At 42.4% G+C, this 18,724-nt stretch overlaps 2 protein-coding genes across 3 annotated transcripts in view; both read right to left on the reverse strand.

The window, feature by feature from the left end:
• Cfdp1 (craniofacial development protein 1) overlaps nucleotides 1–18,724 on the reverse strand; it is a 110,862-nt gene that overhangs the window by 22,064 nt on the left and 70,074 nt on the right. The gene's annotated exons all lie outside the window — the stretch shown is intronic.
• LOC124086338 (large ribosomal subunit protein eL13-like) lies at nucleotides 8,506–9,200 on the reverse strand. The gene has a single exon (XM_046434457.2). It carries the CDS (start codon nucleotides 9,163–9,165, stop codon nucleotides 8,530–8,532), a length of 636 nt encoding a protein of 211 aa, XP_046290413.1. The 5' UTR covers nucleotides 9,166–9,200; the 3' UTR covers nucleotides 8,506–8,529.

The raw sequence follows: 18,724 nt of genomic DNA on the forward strand, positions 1-18,724 counted from the left end.
ATTAAATACAGTTTCTAACAAAAACCATACTATTATTTTTCTTTACACAAAACCTTGTGACCCAGCAGCTCAGGAGGCTGAGGCAGGAGGATAGGGAGTTCAAATCCAGCCTCAGCAAAAGTGAGGTACTAAGCAACTCAGCGAGACCCTTTCCTCTAAATAAAATACTAAAAAGGACTGGGGATGTGTCTCAGTGGTCGAGTGCTCCGAGTTCAATCCCCAGTACTCCCCTGCCCTGTCCCTCCAAAAAACCAAAACCTTGTGAGCTCACGTGAGGAAGATATGGCTGTTTTTTCAGATACTGATTCCACGTGGGTTCCCAACTAATCGCAAGCACAGAGAAGCAAAAGCAGAAACAGGAACTGGCATTTAAAAGGCAATGACCTCTCTATAGGAGAACACTGCCTGGCTTTCTGCTGTGGCTGTACCATGCCTGTGCAGGTCTGCACTGGGCTGAGGGCAGGAGCCACACGCATACCATCATTCTCAGCAGGACAACACTGCTGGGCAAAAGGCACCTCTCTCCAACTAGCCAATGTGAGAAGCAAAGCACCAGGCACAGAAGACCAATGTGAATCAAAGACGGGTTGTTTGTCTAAATGCTGACAGGGGACTTGGTATGCTTTCTCAAACCTCAATGTTCTGCTTTTTCTTTGACTTTCAGCTTTCTTCTTTTCTCCTAGGCAAGCCTCTGCTTCCTCATGGAAAAAAATCTGAGGATGTCAACATAAATAAATTTTAAATTCCTGGGTACCACCCAGATTGAGGTCACGTTCAAGTTTTCAAGGCATGGGGGTGTCCTCCGTCAGACCAGAAATGATTCCTTTAGGCTTATATCACAGAGACCTCATTTAAATTGGATCGTGCCTGCCCCTTTTTAGAAATGGGTAGACATATTAACCACATGGCCTTAAATGAAACTCAGATGAGCTGGCTAGCATACATTTTGCAAAATTATTCCCCCTTCTTCCCAAACTTCTCACTGCTACTAAATAAGCATATGAAGTCTCAGATGAGAAAGATATGGATGTTGGACCTGGCTGTGATTCCCGACACCTCAGAGTTATGTCTGGAGGGAAGTGTGCGTTACAGTCCTTTCATTTGATGAGGATGAAGTGGTAAAGAAGGTAATTTTTCAGCACTTGGTGCTCCTGCTGGGATCCTACCCCCAAATCCCTTTCTTGGCAGCATGAGCAACACTGCTTGCTTACTCAGTTGCCAGGGTAGTGTCTCTGGTCTCCTCGAGGTCCCAATCTGCCAACTTCAAAGGGCAACTTAATGAAGCTCATCCCAACCTGCCCTTCTCCTCCTAGGGGCAGCTCCTGCCTCTCCTCAAAAAGTGAGATGTAGCACCAGCAGCTTTCCCCTTGTCATAAGTCAGGGTTTAAAGAGCCTTTGGAAAGCAAAGGCCTGCATAAGGGTGACCACAGGAAGGGGCTATTTAAGAGGAGTCTAAGATGTCACTCTGCTATGGGAATGCAATGGATTTCAACAAAGCAATATTTGTTCCCATGTACTTTGGTACTAAAAGCAGAAAACTACTGCATGCAGGAAATGGTTTTCATAGATGCTAGCCACAGCTGGGCCATCTGCAAACCACAACATCATTTCTCTTTAATAAATGGAAGATTTTTACTCATTGCATCACTGACCACCAAAAAATATTCCCATCTTTAGAGCAAGAGAAAATGATAAGTAGAGTCTCTTTCCTTAGTCTGCCAGCTAGGGGTTGCTAACGCAGCTTTTTCATACAGAAACAAAGATTGTTCTCCAGGGTTCCAGTCATGCATTCCTACTTCTGAGTAAAGAATGAACTCTTGGAAAAATCCAACTTCTTTGCATTCTGGGACCTGTCAGAGTACGTGCTTTTGTGACCATGGCCCATAATGGGTCACAGTGTAAAACATATGACTATAGGTCCTAGCCAAGATGACTAACACAGGTGTTTGGCCATTGCTGACTGGCAGGTGAAGGTCTGCTGAAACAGACCATGCCAGGAAGAGCCTGAGGAAAACAACAACTACTACTACTACTACTATTACTACTACTACTACTACTACTACTACTACAAAAATCCAAGTGTGATCAACTAAAAAAGAGCAAGCTATTCAGTTTTCAGATTTGTCCTCATGCTCTGGGAAATTTGGTATCACCCTCCCTGCTGAGAAAATGAAGCCTCTGACTTGTGGCTAGCTGTGACTAACACCCTCTCCTGGGGGACCGCTGGCTTTGTGCTGTCCTTCCCCTTACCACGAGGCTCGGCTAGAAACTCTGCAAGGACTGCATGAGTATGTGGCCCAGATGCAGGAAGGAGGCTCAGAGCTAGGGGACACTGTCGGTGTCAACTGAGCAACACAACAAAAAGGTGGAGCATTCACAAGAAAACCAGAATCAAACTCAAAACAAGACCCCAGTCTCACAGAAGATAAACTTTCCTCTAGGAATAAAGATAATGAAGACAACCCAAATATATCAGTTACTAAATTTACTTGTACTCTGAAAGAATGCTGGAAAAGCTGACCCTCAATCCATCCCTACTTTTAGCTAATATGTTTTTTTGGCAATATTGGAGATCAAATCTGGGGCCTCATGAATACCAGGCAAGCATTTTACCTATATCCTCAGCCTTCAGTGAAAATAACAGCTTTCTTGAGATATGAGTCATAAAGAATTCACCCATTTAAAATTGTATAATCAAATGGTTTTAAATGTGTCCACCATCACAACCTGATTTTAAAATAGTCACTTCACCAAACCCCCTGTGCCCATTGGCAGTCACTCCCTGTTCCTCCCAGCTCTATGCAACCATTCATCTACCTTCTGTCTCTACAGATCTATCTCAGTTTTGTGAAGCATACTGGGCTATGTGAGCATTGTTTGTACAGTGAAGTCTCAGATACCACAAATACTATTTTGTTTTGAAAGTACTCACATGCAGCGGCTTTGCAGTAAGTGCAAAATTTGCCTCTGTCACTTAATCACTATTTATTTATTTTTACCCTGGGCAAGTTAATTTCTCTGAATCTCAAGTAACCAAGTAAGGGGCAGTATCTGAGATGGGAAGGATGAGAAGGAATTTGCCCAAAGGACAAGCTAGGATAGAGAAATCCAGAAAGAGAAAATAGCATTTGTGATGTGCACAAATGCATTTGGCACAATGTTGGGTACACAGGAGATGACCAATACTTCTTGTTGTCCCCAAACCTCGAACATTGCCTTGGCATCTGGTAGGGGTTCAATAAATATTTGTTTACAGAATGTTAGAATCTCAGAAAATGATGTCAGCCTTGTTTATCATAATAAATTCCCATATATGACACCTAGTAAAGTAACAACTCTGCATTGGCTAGTGTCTCAGATGTTAATCACCCTTACCTACCTGTTAATCACCCTTTCTAGAGGGGAGCTAAGTCCTTTAAAGCAAACAGAGGAAAAACATGTGTTTATCACAGCAGTTGATAGACATTCTTGAATAGTTGTTAGTATTCTGGAATTTGTCTGGGGCAGGCCTGGGCACCATCCCCGAAGGGTCCTGTAGAATGCCTGACAATTTTGTCAGAAACTGCAATCTGAGATGAAGGAGTTAAGATATCTTAATTGAGATACAAATAAAGGATAGAATTAAGAGGAATGATGAACAAATCTTTGCCCTCCCTTCTCATGATAAAATGCAGGAAGGGGAGAGGGAGACAGGAAGAAGGAAGAAAGAGAGAGGGAGGGGAGATAGCGGGAGGGAGAAAAGGAAAGATTCATTTTATGTGAAAATGGTATTCTATAATAAATAGGCCAGAAAATCAGCCAAAAAGACTTTCTTATATATGGCAAAAGTTTTCTCCATTGCCACTGGCTATAACACACCTGGGATGCTTTTGGTTGGTGGGAGGGGGCAGTCCCCCCTTTGGAGTGCTAGGGATAAAACTCAGGGCCCTACACATGTTAGGCAAGTGCTCTGCCACTGAGCTACACTCCCAGCCCCAGGGGCCTGGCTTTTAAAGTCCTACACACTGCTACACCATGAGCCAGGAGCACTGCTTGGATACAGCCTGGAAGCTAAAAACCTACACGGGATGGATGTAATTGGAGCCATTAGCTAACTCAGTACTCAGTTAACTGAACAATTTCTTGTCAGAATCTGAATTATTCAGGTGTACAGATTTGCTACAGCAGCAAGCTGAGCTGCAGAAAAAAGATGGCCACTTCCTCCAGTTGTCATAGCCTGCTATGGCCAGGCAAGAGAATTACACAGACACTTAACACTTTCATTTTGTGGGGATCTGAGCTGTAGGCACAGTAGAACTGGCAAGGCAGCTACTAGCCGCTAGAAAGAGAGAAGCAAAAAGAAACCGTGTTTCTCACTACTGGTGAGTGTGGTGTCCGTTAAGAACCTCAGTTAAAAAAAAAAAAAAATCCACATACTTTCAAAGAGAGATGGGGGTAAATGAGGTCATGCACAGATTCAAGACTTCCAAATGGCTTTAGCCTTTTCAATGCTGGAAGCTAACAGTAGAGCAATGTCCTCACCATTCTGAAGGAAAATCCTTTCCCACTGCAGCGCTGCACCCAGCAAAAGCACTAATAAAATGTGGAAGGCAGAAAGACATTTCCGTACATGCAAGCTTTCAAAAATTTAACTCCTATAAACATTTTCTTCAGGAAATTACTGGAGGATGAGCTTTATTGAAATGGGGAAAGATATCTAGAAAAAGGAAGCTAAGGATTCCAAGAAACAAGAGAGGTCCACAAAGGGGGAGAAAAAGCAGTTGTTCAGCCTAATAGGTACACAGAAGGCCAAAAGAACAAAGACCCAAATTGGAGCAGGAGAATGGAAGGTTCTAGAGGGGATGTGTAGGGGGAGGGGTTTGTAGGGGGAAAGAGGGAGCTGACAGAATTCAGAATGTAATAAAATACAGAATGGAGTACAATATAAAGTATAGAATACATAGAAAACAGTCTTGTAGGTCTGGGGGGTGTACTCAGTGGTACAGTGTTTGCCTAGTACGCATGAGGTGGCCCTGGGCCCAATCCCCAGCACTGCAAGCAAGCAAGAGAAAATATGCACGCACACTCGTATGAATGAAAGTGAGAGTCCACTGACTTTGGCTCCAAAGTGAACAATATTAACATAACGATCATCACAATAGTATTAAACTAGAGGAACTGAAAGAGAACTGGAATGCCAAGGGGTAGGGGTTGGTAGGAGAATGTTTGGCTCTCTTCTTGTGAAATAGGAATCGGTGCTGCTGCTGTGGCTTCTCTCTCAGAACTCATGATTCTCCTGCTTCAGCCTCCAGAGCTGCTGGGATTACAGCAGAATGACCCTCATAAGAATGACCCTCAGTTTACTAATCTTCAAGTTCCACTGTCCATCCCTAAATACACTGAGTCCAAGAAGCACAATTTTACTATTATTTGGAAGCCTGCTTCTCAGGCAGACAGCATGAATTCACTGCACCCAGCATGAATTCGTGGTCTTATCATCTAATGTGCGCTTCTACTAAGCTACACCCCTGACCAAGTTGGTGCTTCTTAAAAACTAGAGTGAAAAGGAAGTTAAAAAATGTCTAGGTAGGTGTGGGAGCACACATCTGCAATTCCAGTGAGCCTATTTTAATGTACCTGTTGTCAATTTTGTTGAAATATAGAACTGAAAGCCTGGGATTTAATGATTTAACATGAGGTGAGATTTTAAAAACGATGCACATATAGATATGGGATAGAGGTAGCCAGGTGCAGTGGTGTACACCAGTAATCCCAGCTACTTGGGAGGCTAAGGCAGGAGGATTGCAAGTTTGAGTCCCAGCTTTAGCAACTCAGTGAGACCCTATCTCAAAATAAAATATTAAAAGAGGCTGGAGATATAACTCCAAAATAAAGCACCCCTTGGGTTCAATCCCTAGTAACAAAAAAACAAACAAAAAAATTAGGTAGAGGTAAGGCCAAGATGGGGTGATTTATCTTCTACATCTGCTTATTTGTTTGGTACTGGGGATTAAAGCCAGGACCCATATGTGAGCACCGCTGGCCCTGTCCCCTCACAGGCAAGCTGTCTACCACTGAGCTACTTACTCTGCCCCTACATCTCTCTGTGTGTATATATTTTAGTTTTAGATGGACACAATACCTTTATTTTATTTGTTTTTATTTTTATGGTGCTGAGGATCGAACCCAGTGCCTCACACGTGCTAGGCAAGTGCTCTACCACTGAGCCACAACCCCAGCCCCACAATACCTCCTTTTATTCATTTATTTATATGTGGTGCTGAGGATCAAACCCTGTGCCCCACTTATGCTGGCAAGCACTCTACCATGAAGCCACAATCCCAGCCCCCTATAAATGTTTTTGAATTCCTCATTAGGGGGCAAAAAAAATCACTCAACTTATTGCTCTTTCTCTATTGGCAAAACTGATGAATCTAGCTGAAATGATGTCAGGGATGAGAGCTAGAACATTCTTCCAGCACCTAATATACAAGGTTTTATTGTTTATTTCTCAATAGATTCTGTACTCTGTTCACTATAATATGAAGAGTGTATATCTCTCATAAGAATGGCCCTCAGTTTACTAATCATCAAGTTCCACTGTCCATCCCTAAGTACACTGAGTCCAAGAAGCACAATTTTGCTATTATTTGGAAGGCTGCTTCTCAGGCAGACAGTCCAGTCCTTATGAAAAAATAAAGCAAATTCCAGTTATTAAAAAAAAAAACACAAAGCGGGCCTTATTCAACAGGACTACTTCAATGGGCAATGGGACTTATTCCCCAGCTATTTAGGACCAGCCTCCTCTGTCACGGGCACTTGCTGCTCCACCTGCTGCGTGCAGGCATCAAGCATTAATGGTCAGGAGCTTAGAAGGAGAAATCAAAGGCACGACAAAGCCTGCCTTAGCAAGCACCTGTTCTGCTTCAGTGGGGACCCAATGTAGCCCCTACCCCTCCCGCATTTGCACACTGATGGCAAAAGAAAAGGGTGAGCAATCACTTCAGTCTTTCCCAGGCTCCCTACCCTGTGCTGCTTTTTTTGGCCCTGAAACTTATATATAGTGAGGCGCACAGATTTGAAGATATGGTTTATCTTCCATCAATTTTAGCAAATGCACACTCTGCGTAACTCACACTTGTAGTCAAAATATAGAACATTTCCATACTGGAAAGTTCCCCTCCCAGTCAGCTTCTCACGTGCCCAGCCATGACTATTCTGATTTCTATCATCAGAGTTCTGCCCTGTTTTGAACTTTCTTATGGATGGAATAACACCGTATCGCTGTGTCTGGTTTCTTCCAGGCAACACAGTGTTTCTGAGATGCTTCCATGTGGTGTATACCAGGGGCCTTTTCCTTGTTACTGCCATTTTGTTATTCCTTCTCCTGCATCCCTGGACACCTGGGCTGTTCACAGTTCTAAACTATCATGAATAAAACGTCCTTGTATTGAGTTCTTTTTGTAGACATGTTTTCATTTCTTCTGGATGAAAATCTAGTAGGTAGGTATATGTTTAAGTTTACAAAAACAAAAACAGAACCTGCCAAAGACTTCTTCAAAGTCGTGAGCTCTCATAATTTATGCTCCCACCAGCAATGTATTGGAGTTGTAGCTGCTCCGCTGGTAACACTTGGGGCCATCGGCCTGCTGCTGAGATTGTCAAGTCAGAGTTGTGGGACTTTTTGTTTTGTTTTTAAATACAGGGAGAAAAGTAAGAGAGACAAAAAAGGAAGTCCTTAAAGCCTTTCATACCATACCCTCTTATTAATGTGCTTATTCCTCTTCTTGCTCTCCACAGGCTGATTAAAAAGAAGGAAGTTACAGTGGCTAGAGCAAGGTGTGGAGATGCCATGGCTTCCGGGCACCCTCCTCATTCATCTGCATGTGAGCTGGCCCCTCCAGCACCCCATCACTCCTTCACTTGTTCTCCTTCAGTGACTTAGACACAGAATCCGACTGACCTCTGGGAGAAACTGAGTTTTATTAATCATCAATGCTCTGTAAGAGCCTCTGTGAAACAGAGGTGCTGGATTCTCAGTTACTTCTTGATCGTTGGAAAAGCCCAGCACCGCTGGCCCTGTCCCCTCACATGCATCTAGGATGGGCCGCTTCCTTGTAGTGCCTAAGCCCCTGCTGCTGGGGAAAGGTTTGCTTTCTTTTGTCTCCTGCAATTAATCCCAAGAAAACCCTTTAAAAAAACAGAAAAGGTGAACAGGACTAGGAAAGAGGAGAACGAGGATAAAATGGCTACAGTAGTATCTTCTTGTCCAGATCATCTTGCCAACCCCAATGATCTAAAAACATTTGTACTTCCCTGGGATGAGAGTTCCCCAAATAAGCTGCTGGTGGCTCAGCTCCTGTGCACTATGCTGCCAAACAGAAGCCAACACAAGAGGAGGTGCAAAGGGTGGGGGAGGCTGCCCACAGAGTGAAGGAGAGACACGGAAAGGCCACTTGCCCCCTTACACTATTGGAGTTAAAATGTCAAACCAGTCTTTTTTTTTTTTTAGCTTCATGGAGAGCATTTATTACAAGACCCCACAGCGCTTTATTTTTTCTTTTCGACATCCTGTTCTGCAGCTTCCTTGGCCCTTTTTGCCCTGATGCCAAAGAGCCGTGCATTGGCGCGAGCCATGCGGAGACTGGCAAAGGCTTTGAAGTTCTTCTCCTCTTCGGTGATGACTCTGGCTTTCTCCTTCTTGTACACGTTCCGGATGGGCATCACCGGTCCTGTCAGCTGGGTGGCCAGTTTGAGTTCTTCAGCAGAGCTGTCTCCCTTCTTGGGGGCAGAGGGCTTCCTGGGGAAGAGGATGAGCTTGGAGCGATACTCCTTCAGCCGCTGCACGTTGGCCTGTAGGGACTCGGTGGATTTGTTCCGCCTCCTGGGGTCCACAGAGATGCCAATAGTCCGGGCCACCTTCTTGTGGATGCCTGCCACCCTCAACTCCTCCAGGCTGAAGCCCCTGCCAGCTCGGACTTTGGTGTGATACCGCACCGTGGGGCACCTCACTATGGGCCGGATGGGTCCCGACGCAGGGCGCGGCGCGATGCGGCGCGCTTTGGCTTGCCGGGCCTTGCGCCTGCGGATCTTCCAGGCCGGCTGGTTGAACCACGTGGCCACGCGCCGCTGCCAGTCCTTGTGGAAGTGGGGCTTCAGGATCATGCCATTCCGGCTGGGCGCCATGGCGGCCTACGGCCTCTTGCGCGGAATCGGAGGACGGAAAGCTCAAACCAGTCTTAAAAAGAACATGCACGGCACAATCTCAGTCTTACCAAACTGAAAACTCTAGAAACAGAAAAACACCCATTCAGTAGGTCAACTGACAGATATAGAGCATCACACGTGAGGGCTGGGAACAGCTCAGGTACTACTAAAGTTGGTCTCCCAGTGGGTTATGGACCCACCTAATTCTATGACTATTCTGAGCTGGTCCTTAGTTTTGGGTTGGTCTTGCCAGCCATAAATGTAGCCTGCCCTGGATTGGGTTTCAAATGCCCTCGTCTCTTTAATTACAACTAAATGTTTGCACTATTAGAATATAAGTGGGATGTGACAATTCACTGTAATCCTAACAACTGGGGAGGCTGAGGTAGGAGGATCACAAGTTGGAGGCCAACCTCAGCAATTTAGGGAGACCCTCAGCAACTCAGCAAGACATTTTCTTTTTCTTTTTTAAGAGAGAGAGAGATAGAGAGAGAGAGAGAGAGAATTTTAATTTTTTTTTTTTTAGATTTTGGCGGACACAATATCTTTGTTTGTATGTAGTGCTGAGGATCGAACCCGGGCCACACGCATGCCAGGCGAGCGCGCTACTGCTTGAGCCACATCCCCAGCCCTCAGCAAGACATTTTCTCAAAATAAAAAATAAAAGGACTAGAGATGTAGTTCCAGGATAAAGCACCCCTGGTTCAATCCCCACCCCCCCAAAACATGAGGTATAAATTTGTCAGATAACTTGTCTATGCCTCTTTGCCCTTATGGGGCAAAATAACAAACAAACAAACAAAAAACCCCACCCAACTTTGAAATGATCAAAAAAGAAACCCAGTGAAAAATAATCCCCTACCTGTCCTCTCACTCCCTTGCCACTCATTTTTTCTCCCAGGCAACCAATATTATGTTTTCAAGTATCCATCCAGAGAGAGTCTCTGCATATACAACACTGACAGTTCATTGGCAACTTCTTCAGTAGTTGATTTCCAACTTGATATAAAAGCATTTGTGATAAATTTTCATATACTTACTTTTCTTCCTTTTTTGATAGTAGGGATTGAACCCAGGGGCCCTCTCCCCCTAATCGATATTCCCAGCCCTTTTTGTTTTGAGACAGGGCATCACTAAGTTGCCAAGGCTGGCCTTGAACTTGTGAATCTCCTATCTCAGCCTCCCAAGTCACTGGAATTACAGGTGTGTGCCACCATGCTCGGCCCTATTTAGTTTTCATTTGAATCAGGACATAAAGCTCAATAAGATTAAAAAATGTGAAGGATATAAGAGGGGCTGAATCCAACACAAAAAAATAGGTGACTCCTTCCAAAATAATCACAGAAATAGGAGATGATTGGGAGACACACACAAACAAAAAAAAGATCATCAAAGTGAAATTAACATAAGCACCCCCTGCCGCAAGTTGATGCTACCCCTGCTTCTTCCTCCCACCCCCATCAGAATCAGGTTCACGTGGGGTTTTAATTGTCATTGAGATTTGAGACCAGGAAAGGGTGGATTCAGGACACATTCAGGGCAGCGTGAATGTGAGCACTGGGAAGATGAACACAGTCTGGAGGACTGAACTTCGGATGGCCATGAGACCTCAACACCGCTGTCGTCAGGAGCATGCAACTTCTCAAGTGCCGGATGGTTACTGACTTCATGCATTGTTTATTTTATTTGCTCTTCAATGCTTTTGTTCCCTGGTCTGGTTTCTAGACAATATCACTGTGGTAATTCTATAAAATTGAGAGGCCGGCCTCATTCTTGCTATTGGTAGGCTGGGCTGTTTTCTCTCTCTGAAAGATCTTAACACATTTTCTCATCCTTAGTATTCTGAAATTTCCATTATTTGTGTGAAATGTAAGTCTTCCTAAACTTACCAGTTGACAAATTCACAGTGGGCACTTTCATTCTTGAAATTCTTGTTTTCCTTCTGTTCTAGGAAACATCCTTCCATTGTCTTGTTGGGTACTTGCTCCCTCTTCCTCCATTTTTTCCCATCTTCTTTTAGAACTCGTGGTGGATGGACACTGGAACTTGTGAAACATCCCTCATTGTGTTCTTTTTTGGGTCACCCTTTCTGTCTCTTTTTATCATGTTATAGTCTAAGAAAATTCTTTGCCTTGCTCCTCCTGCTCACTAACTCCCTTCCGCTGTGACTTGTCATTGGAGGAGGTGTGAGGAGTTCTCAGAGGGGAAACTCAATTCAGGATGAGTGGGGTTCTTGAAACACCTAGCAGAAATGAATTTAAGGAGCCAGAAACCCAGACTGAAGTTTATTTAGGAAAGTAAGGATTATGCACTAGAAAGGAGAGTGCAGGCTTTCTTGAGGGTGAAAGTAAGGCCTTAGTCTGGGGTGTTATTTATAGAGGGACAGGAGCTAAGGGGCAGAGGAGGAGCCAGAGGGGAGCTGCACAACTTCATGCTAGCTCTTCTCATACTCTAGTAGAATGCCCCCTTTAGGTTACTTTGCAAGCAAAGACTTGAGCCAAGGACTCAGGCTTACTGCTCGCTAGTTGGTGTTTTGTACTGCAATGGTTCCTGGGTACTTCTCTTTTGAGGCTTGTTATTTCTTTTCTTCCTGTATCCTCCAATTCCCATATCACATATTCAGCCCCTTTAATCATGTTTTACTTCCAAGATCCAGGAAATAAAATTTGCTTTCCCCCTAACAGCCTGTTCTTATGAGTGTTTTATGAGTGCAGTACTTTCTCTTCATCCTTACGGGATATAAACACATTTCCCTAAGTCTCCTTTATGTTCTATTTCCTTGGATCCTCTGATGTTAGCTCTTCCTGAGCTTGGTGCTTCTCTCCAGTGTTTGACAACTCTTAGTTACACGCTTGTCACAGCAGGTATCAGATCCTCTGTGTGTAACAGCTAGCTATGCCTGCTCACTACAGCAGGGAAGAGTGGGATGTTCAGGGCTTTTGGACTCTATGATTTCCACCTTTAATCTTATTCCAGCTGCCGCATCCTTTTAGAAATTCCTCAGGTTTCTAGACTATTCCAGACTTTTACTTCCAGCATTGTTATAAACCTATTATTTTGGGATTTGGGGCATATGTGTGGTGGTATGTGTTTAGTTTGTCATCATGAGCCATCTTAGGATGGGCCATTTAGCACTAACCAGGTAGAGACTGTCTTGGATACAAACCACTCACACAAAGCATTCAAAATGCACATAGTAGAAGCATTGGTGGTTCAGTGGTAGAATTCCTACCTGCCAAAACGTACATATCTTATAGTGGAAAACAAAAATTCCTTAAAAATCTCCAAACAGTATGTTTAGAAACTGTTTTAAGATGATCAATCAATCTCCTTGCCTTGGTTATCAAAGTTTCCTGCTACTTTTTATGATTTTCTAGGTACTGGTTTTGGTAGGCCCCAATATGACAAACTCCTCTAGTTACTGAAATATATTTATAAGTTAACAAACAAGCTTTTGGGTTTTCTAAAACAAATGTTAACACAAGCCTTACGACTGTCATTAATCAATCAATCAATCAAGTAGACTGATAAAATCACATTTCTAAAACTGCAGGGTTGTTGACAGAGAGACTGTCAACAACCCTGTATCCTCTTTCAAATTATAGAACATTATCAACAATCACTAAAGAATTAATTTCTGGTTACTCAAATATAACTGATTTAAAGGAGATGGGTCTTCTTAAGTAAGCTAAAGACAAGATCTGCCTCCTTTAATAAGATACTTGATTCCTTTTTTCTCCCTCACATTGAAATGTTTACATAAAACACAAACCACTTACATTGTTCTATTTAAACTAGTTTCTTAACAGAGTAAAGGGTGGGGAAATCCTAATAAAATGTCACTGCCTCAGGGTAAAAGGACATAATTAAAAAACCAATTTGGATGGGAGTATAGCTCATGCACAATCCCCAGCACTGCAAAAAAAACCATAAACAAGAACAACAAAAAACAGTTTTATGAAGGTTCTGCAATAGCAAAAAAATGTGAATGAAATTTCTTTTTAAAAATGAGATTACAGTTCAAAAAAAGATTTAAGACATAGAGGCTCCTTGGTAGGCTCTGCACTTTTCTGCTACAGGTTCTTTTCTTGCCTCCTGTTTCTCATTTGCTGACTAATGAAGAGTTAACTCATAAATTAGAAAAATGTTGTTTCAGCTCCACAGAAAGCTTTTAAGAACAGGGTCAATGCAAGGACCAGATTCTTCATTAACTCATTAACAGAACAGGTCAACGTGGCCTCGGGGTTCATTTATCAGCAGGAAAACCTCAGCTGGTAATGGTTGGTTGCTTCCTGCACATCTCAGAATGCAGAGTGGAGAAGTAGACTCCATTGTGAGTCTGTTTCCTGACTCAGAAGGAAAGAAAATATTTTCAGGATAACTATTCTTTTCTTAGGCTGGCTACATTTGGCCAAAGGCATAATGGGTAAACTCGGGGGCTTCTACTCCCAAAGCACTTTCTAAAGCTTTTCTGTCCTCCAGTTAATGGCATTTTAATGATGCTATGTGTACCTCATTGGGCTTTACTGACAAGGCCTTAGTTTTTAAATGGATTTTTATGTAAATATTAATAGCTGTAAATTAGACAAGTTTCAGCAGTAATTGCCTGCCCATACACCTGTACCACATACCATGAGCTTCAATTCTCCATGGCTGTTGATCTTGACGGGGACCTACTCCAAAGTGGGATTCAAAGGTATTAGTAACCCTTGGAAACCCAAATCGTTTGCTATAATGTTCAGCAAGCCTTTCTTTTATAATACAGCATCTGACATCTTCCATGAAGAAAACTGCAAGACAGAGAAATTATCATACTGTCAAGAGAAGACTGTAGTTTCCAAAGTAAGAGATTGGCTGCATTAGCAGAGAGCTTAAAGCACAAGTCCAGAGGAGATTTCTCAGTGAGTAGATGGTACTACTCAGTGGTTGTATTTGCCATTGCTGTGGTAATTACACCTTGGAAATGTTTCTTTGGCTTTTCTGCAAATAGCAGGTTTCAGCTGGGTACAGGGGAAGGAAAAGAAAAAAAGACCTGACCCAGCAATACCCACACTTTCAGTAGCTCCAGCTGTGCACTTCTAATGAGGCCAAGCTGTTGAATTCCCTTTTCATTCTTGCTTTTGCAATACTGTCCCTGTTTCTAAGCCTTCTGTTTCACACTCAGTTTACTGCTCTTCTCAAGTGGCCAGGTAAGGAGGCAACAAGGTTCTATGGAAGAATAACTGGCTGGACAATTCAGAAGCTCCGCTCCTGGGCTTCTCTGAATTTCATTTCCTTGTGATAGAGGGTCCCTGTGGTCTCTTTCACTTCTTAAACTCTAGTGGCATTTTATTAATTCCATTTGTACTGTAAACACATTCCATGTTAAGAGTTTCAAAGATGGAATTCATGGGACTGAATATCACAGGTCACACCAAAAATTGCTAGCACAATGCCAGAAATCCATTGCTAGAATCTATTCATGACATCTGCTATGCTAGAGGCTGAACAATGCTCTTAGCATCAAAGCGTACTTTTTTCAATTTTTATGTGGTGCTGAGGATCAAACCCAGGGCCTCACCCATGCTAGGCAAGCACTCTACTATTGAGCCATAACCTCAGTCCCCCGCCTTTTTTTTTTAATATTCATTTTTTAGTTGTAGTTGGGCACAATACCTTTATTTCACTTATTTTTTTATGTGGTGCTGAGGATCGAACCCAGGGTCCCACATGTGCAAGGCGAGTGCTCCACCACTGAGCCACAACCCTAACCTCCTTACTTTTTAATATAAGTAGAAAACAGGGAGCTGACGCTGTGGCTCAGTGGTAGAGCGCTTGTCTAGCTCATGAAAGGTGCTGGGTTCGATCCTTAGCACCACATAAAAATAAATAAATAACTACAACCAAAAAAAAAAAAAAGGGATGTAGAAAACAATGGTACTTTCTTTCTTTTTAAAAAAGTGTTTGCATACTGGGCATTGAATCCAGGGTTGCTTTACCACTGAGCCACACCTCCTTTTATTTCTTCAATTAGGAGACAGGGTCATGCTAAGTTGTTGAGACTGGCTTCAAACTTGCCTCAGCCTCTCAAGTTGCTGGGATTACAGGCATGTGTCACCATGCCCCGCAACAGTGGTACTTTCTAATTATTGTGAAAAATGCGGTATCTATGGTTTTGAAAAATTGCCACTCACTATAGTCACAAGTCTTTGATGGCACTTCCATTTTCACTGGTATTACTCCCTATTTTCCCAGGGAAAAAAGTCAGTAGAATAGAAACTTATGTGTTCAGAACTCTATGTCTCAGCTTCATAATAGCTTTGACAAAAGAAGTACGTTTTCTTTACCAGCTGACTTATTAACAGTAAGACTATAAAAGTCTATTTAATTAGAACAAGGGAATAGGTGTTAAGAAGTCACCGAGGCCATCATCCGGGGTCACCGAAGACAAAAGCAGAGTTAGAGTTCTGCCTGGCTCCTGGATGCCAGACACCTGGGTCAATCTGTATACCAGAAAAGAACACTCATCCTTTCTTTAGGTTTTATTTGGGAAAAGAAAAATATTTTGGGGTTGGGTGGCTGGGTCAAGGATTAGGAACCTTCATCCTGCCTTTGGGAGAAATGGCAGGGCAGTGATACTCCACATTGAGCAACTGTGCCTTCAGGATATGTTTAGCAATGACCGGAAATTTTTTTGGTTCTGACGTGGAGGCATTGGTTCTGGAGAGGCATTATGGAAATCTAGTGGATAGAGGCTAGCAACACTGCTAAATATCTGTAATGTACAAGACAATTAACTATCCAGCCAAATGTCAGGGGTGCCAAGGCTAAGATGCCTCATGTAAAACGGCACTTGCTCCATCCAATCTGGGCAACTCTGCATATCCAATGCAATGAGGACAGCAGTCTCCATGACAAAGCTAGTGTGCTCCTCTGAAGAAAGCAACCAGATTTAAGGTGAGGGCCACTAGTGAACACACCCCATTAAGTACCAACTTCTGGATGTTCTTGGAGTGGACAGATGTACTTGGCTATCAGAAAAATGAAAAAAATCCCTTGACTAAAATGACTCTATTACATGATGCTAAGCATTTTTAAATATCAGTCAGCAAAACCCCTTCACAAAACATTCTCTTGTCTAACACAGTTCTTTTGTCAAGGATTCTAACTCTAAGAGGCCCTCAAAGGGTAAGCCTGGGAAGAACCAGGCTATGATTCCCTCACACTAATTGTGTTGACTTCATTTTTCTTCAGCAAAAAAGGAGCTGCTCTACATCCTGCAGACAAGGAATAAACACTAATGGAATTTTCCCCAAATGTAAAGGAGTTGTATGGAAAATATACATATATGATAAAACAGCCTGGGCAATTCCCAGAGTCACTAGGGGGACAGGCCCCAGAGCACACAGGAGACTACCAGGGAGCTCATGACATACATACACACACACACACACACACATATATATATATATATATATATATATATAGTCAATGGATATTTATTTATTTATGGTGCTAAGAATTGGACCCAGAGCCTTACACATGCTAGCCAAGCACTCCACCACTGAGCTACAACCCCAGCCCAAGGTTAAAGTGTGGTAAAGAACAGGGAATAAGGAGCTGGGGTTTTGGCTCAGTGGTAGCATGCTCACCTAGCATGCTTGGGGCACTGGGTTTGATCCTCAGCACCCCATAAATGTAAAATAAAGATGTTGTGTCTACCTAAAACTAAAAAATAAATATTAAAAAAAGAACAGGAAATAATCCAATAGATGATCTGAGAGCTGAGTAACCTGAACAATAGATGAGCATGCAGTATTTTTTGTGAAATTAAAAAAAAAGTTCGTTCATTTATGACATTTCAAAAATCTCTAATAGGAAATAGTTACCCCTTATTATGAAATTAAAGCAGCACAATTTTATAGCTCTTATTTAGTGTGATTATAGTAAGTCAATAGGCTGAAATAAACCATGGTTACTTAAAATCCAAAAGACCAACTACATGGCTGCTGAATAAACTGTTAGCAGTAGTACACCAATTCTGAAGCCAATGAAAAGCTTTCCCTCTCAGCACAGACAATGCTTTGGGGACCCATGCGTATTTTTTCCTTTGTTATACACAAACATAAAAAGGAATCAGAATTATGACAATATTATGAATGTACTAAGTGTCACTGAATTATATACTTCAAAAAGGTTAGTTTTTTATTATGCTATTTTACCCCAGAAGAAACCAAAGGAATTAGGAATCAAATCGCTTCAATTTAGAAAACAAAATTAGGAGCAGTACATCCAGTAGGAAAAAACCAATAAAATAAGGGTACAATTTATGACCAAACTACCACATTATAAGTCATGTTCATTTGTTTTACAGCAGTATATTCACATGAGAAGAAAAAAGGAAAACAAAATGAAAGACTACTCAAAACATACCTTTAGAAAGGGAATAGAAGAGCCTTAGGGAGAGTCCAGAAACAACACCATTTTAGAAAGAACATCTCCCAAATCTCTGACAGTTTGGTAGCAGGAAATCAAAATAATTTGTTTTCCTACTGTGGTTGGTTTGAGGTAGACCAATTTGGAAGCTGGATTACAAGAATATAACTAAAAAAGATCACCCTTTCAAGGCACGTTATCTGATCCTGAGTCAGTGTCCAGTTGCTGTTAAGACCTGGTCATGTAATCAGTGGCTAAATTGAGGCTGCGCCAGGGAATAATTCAGGTCTTTTATGGATAAGGTCTGAAGGGTCCCAGGTCTCTATCCAAAAAGAAATCTGAATGTCTGTTAAAAAAAAAAAAAGTGGAATTGGATGTAAGGGCGAGCCACATGGAGTGAAGGCTCAAATGCCAAAGTTCAGCATTCAAAATCCATCTCTTGTGAACACTTCACCCTTCGTGCTTACTAGAACACAGCTAGTGTTGGGAGTAGAACGATGGTGGGGCTGGAGTTGTAGGCCAGTGGTAGAGCACTTGCCTAGCATGTGTGAGGCACTGGGTTCCATTCTCAGTACCACATATACATAAAATGTCCATCAACAAAAAACAAAGAATAGAAAAGTGGCGAGACTTTGTCCTGGATTTTTTAAAAATATTTTTTTAGTTGTTGATGGACCTTTACTTTATTTAAGTATTTGTATGCGGCGCTGAGAATTGAGCCCAGTTCCTCACACATGCAAGACAAACACTCTACCACTGAGCCACAATCCCAGCCCTGTACTGGATTTTGACATAAAAGCTGCAGGTGAATGTAAATGAAGCAGCCCAAGGACCAGGAATGTCAATTTGCTGAAGTTCTCTAGGGGCAAACTCTAATGAATAGAGTACCAGGTGGACAGATAAGATGAAGGAAGCAACAATAAATGAAGTTTTTAGATAATCTACACTGGGCATAATTTGATTTTCCAAGATAGCTCTAAAAGGCTCTACTCCTCCCGATCCCCCCCAAAAGTCAACACTCCCTGAAAGAGATTGGTGAGCCACCCAAACTCTGGAAATAATTCTGTCCTATACCTCTCAGAGACAGTATTTTGCTGTCTAACAAAAACTTAGAAATCCTGTT

Source organism: Marmota monax, unplaced genomic scaffold, assembly GCF_021218885.2.
Source record: "Marmota monax isolate L192 unplaced genomic scaffold, Marmota_monax_Labrador192_F-V1.1 WCK01_AAM20220418_F8-fsc00024, whole genome shotgun sequence".
Taxonomy (NCBI): Eukaryota; Metazoa; Chordata; class Mammalia; order Rodentia; family Sciuridae; genus Marmota; species Marmota monax.

What these genes read in the sequence shown, in the direction of transcription:
- LOC124086338 (XM_046434457.2), bottom strand. Translation starts at nt 9,165, where the DNA reads ATGGCGCCCAGCCGGAATGGCATGATCCTGAAGCCCCACTTCCACAAG.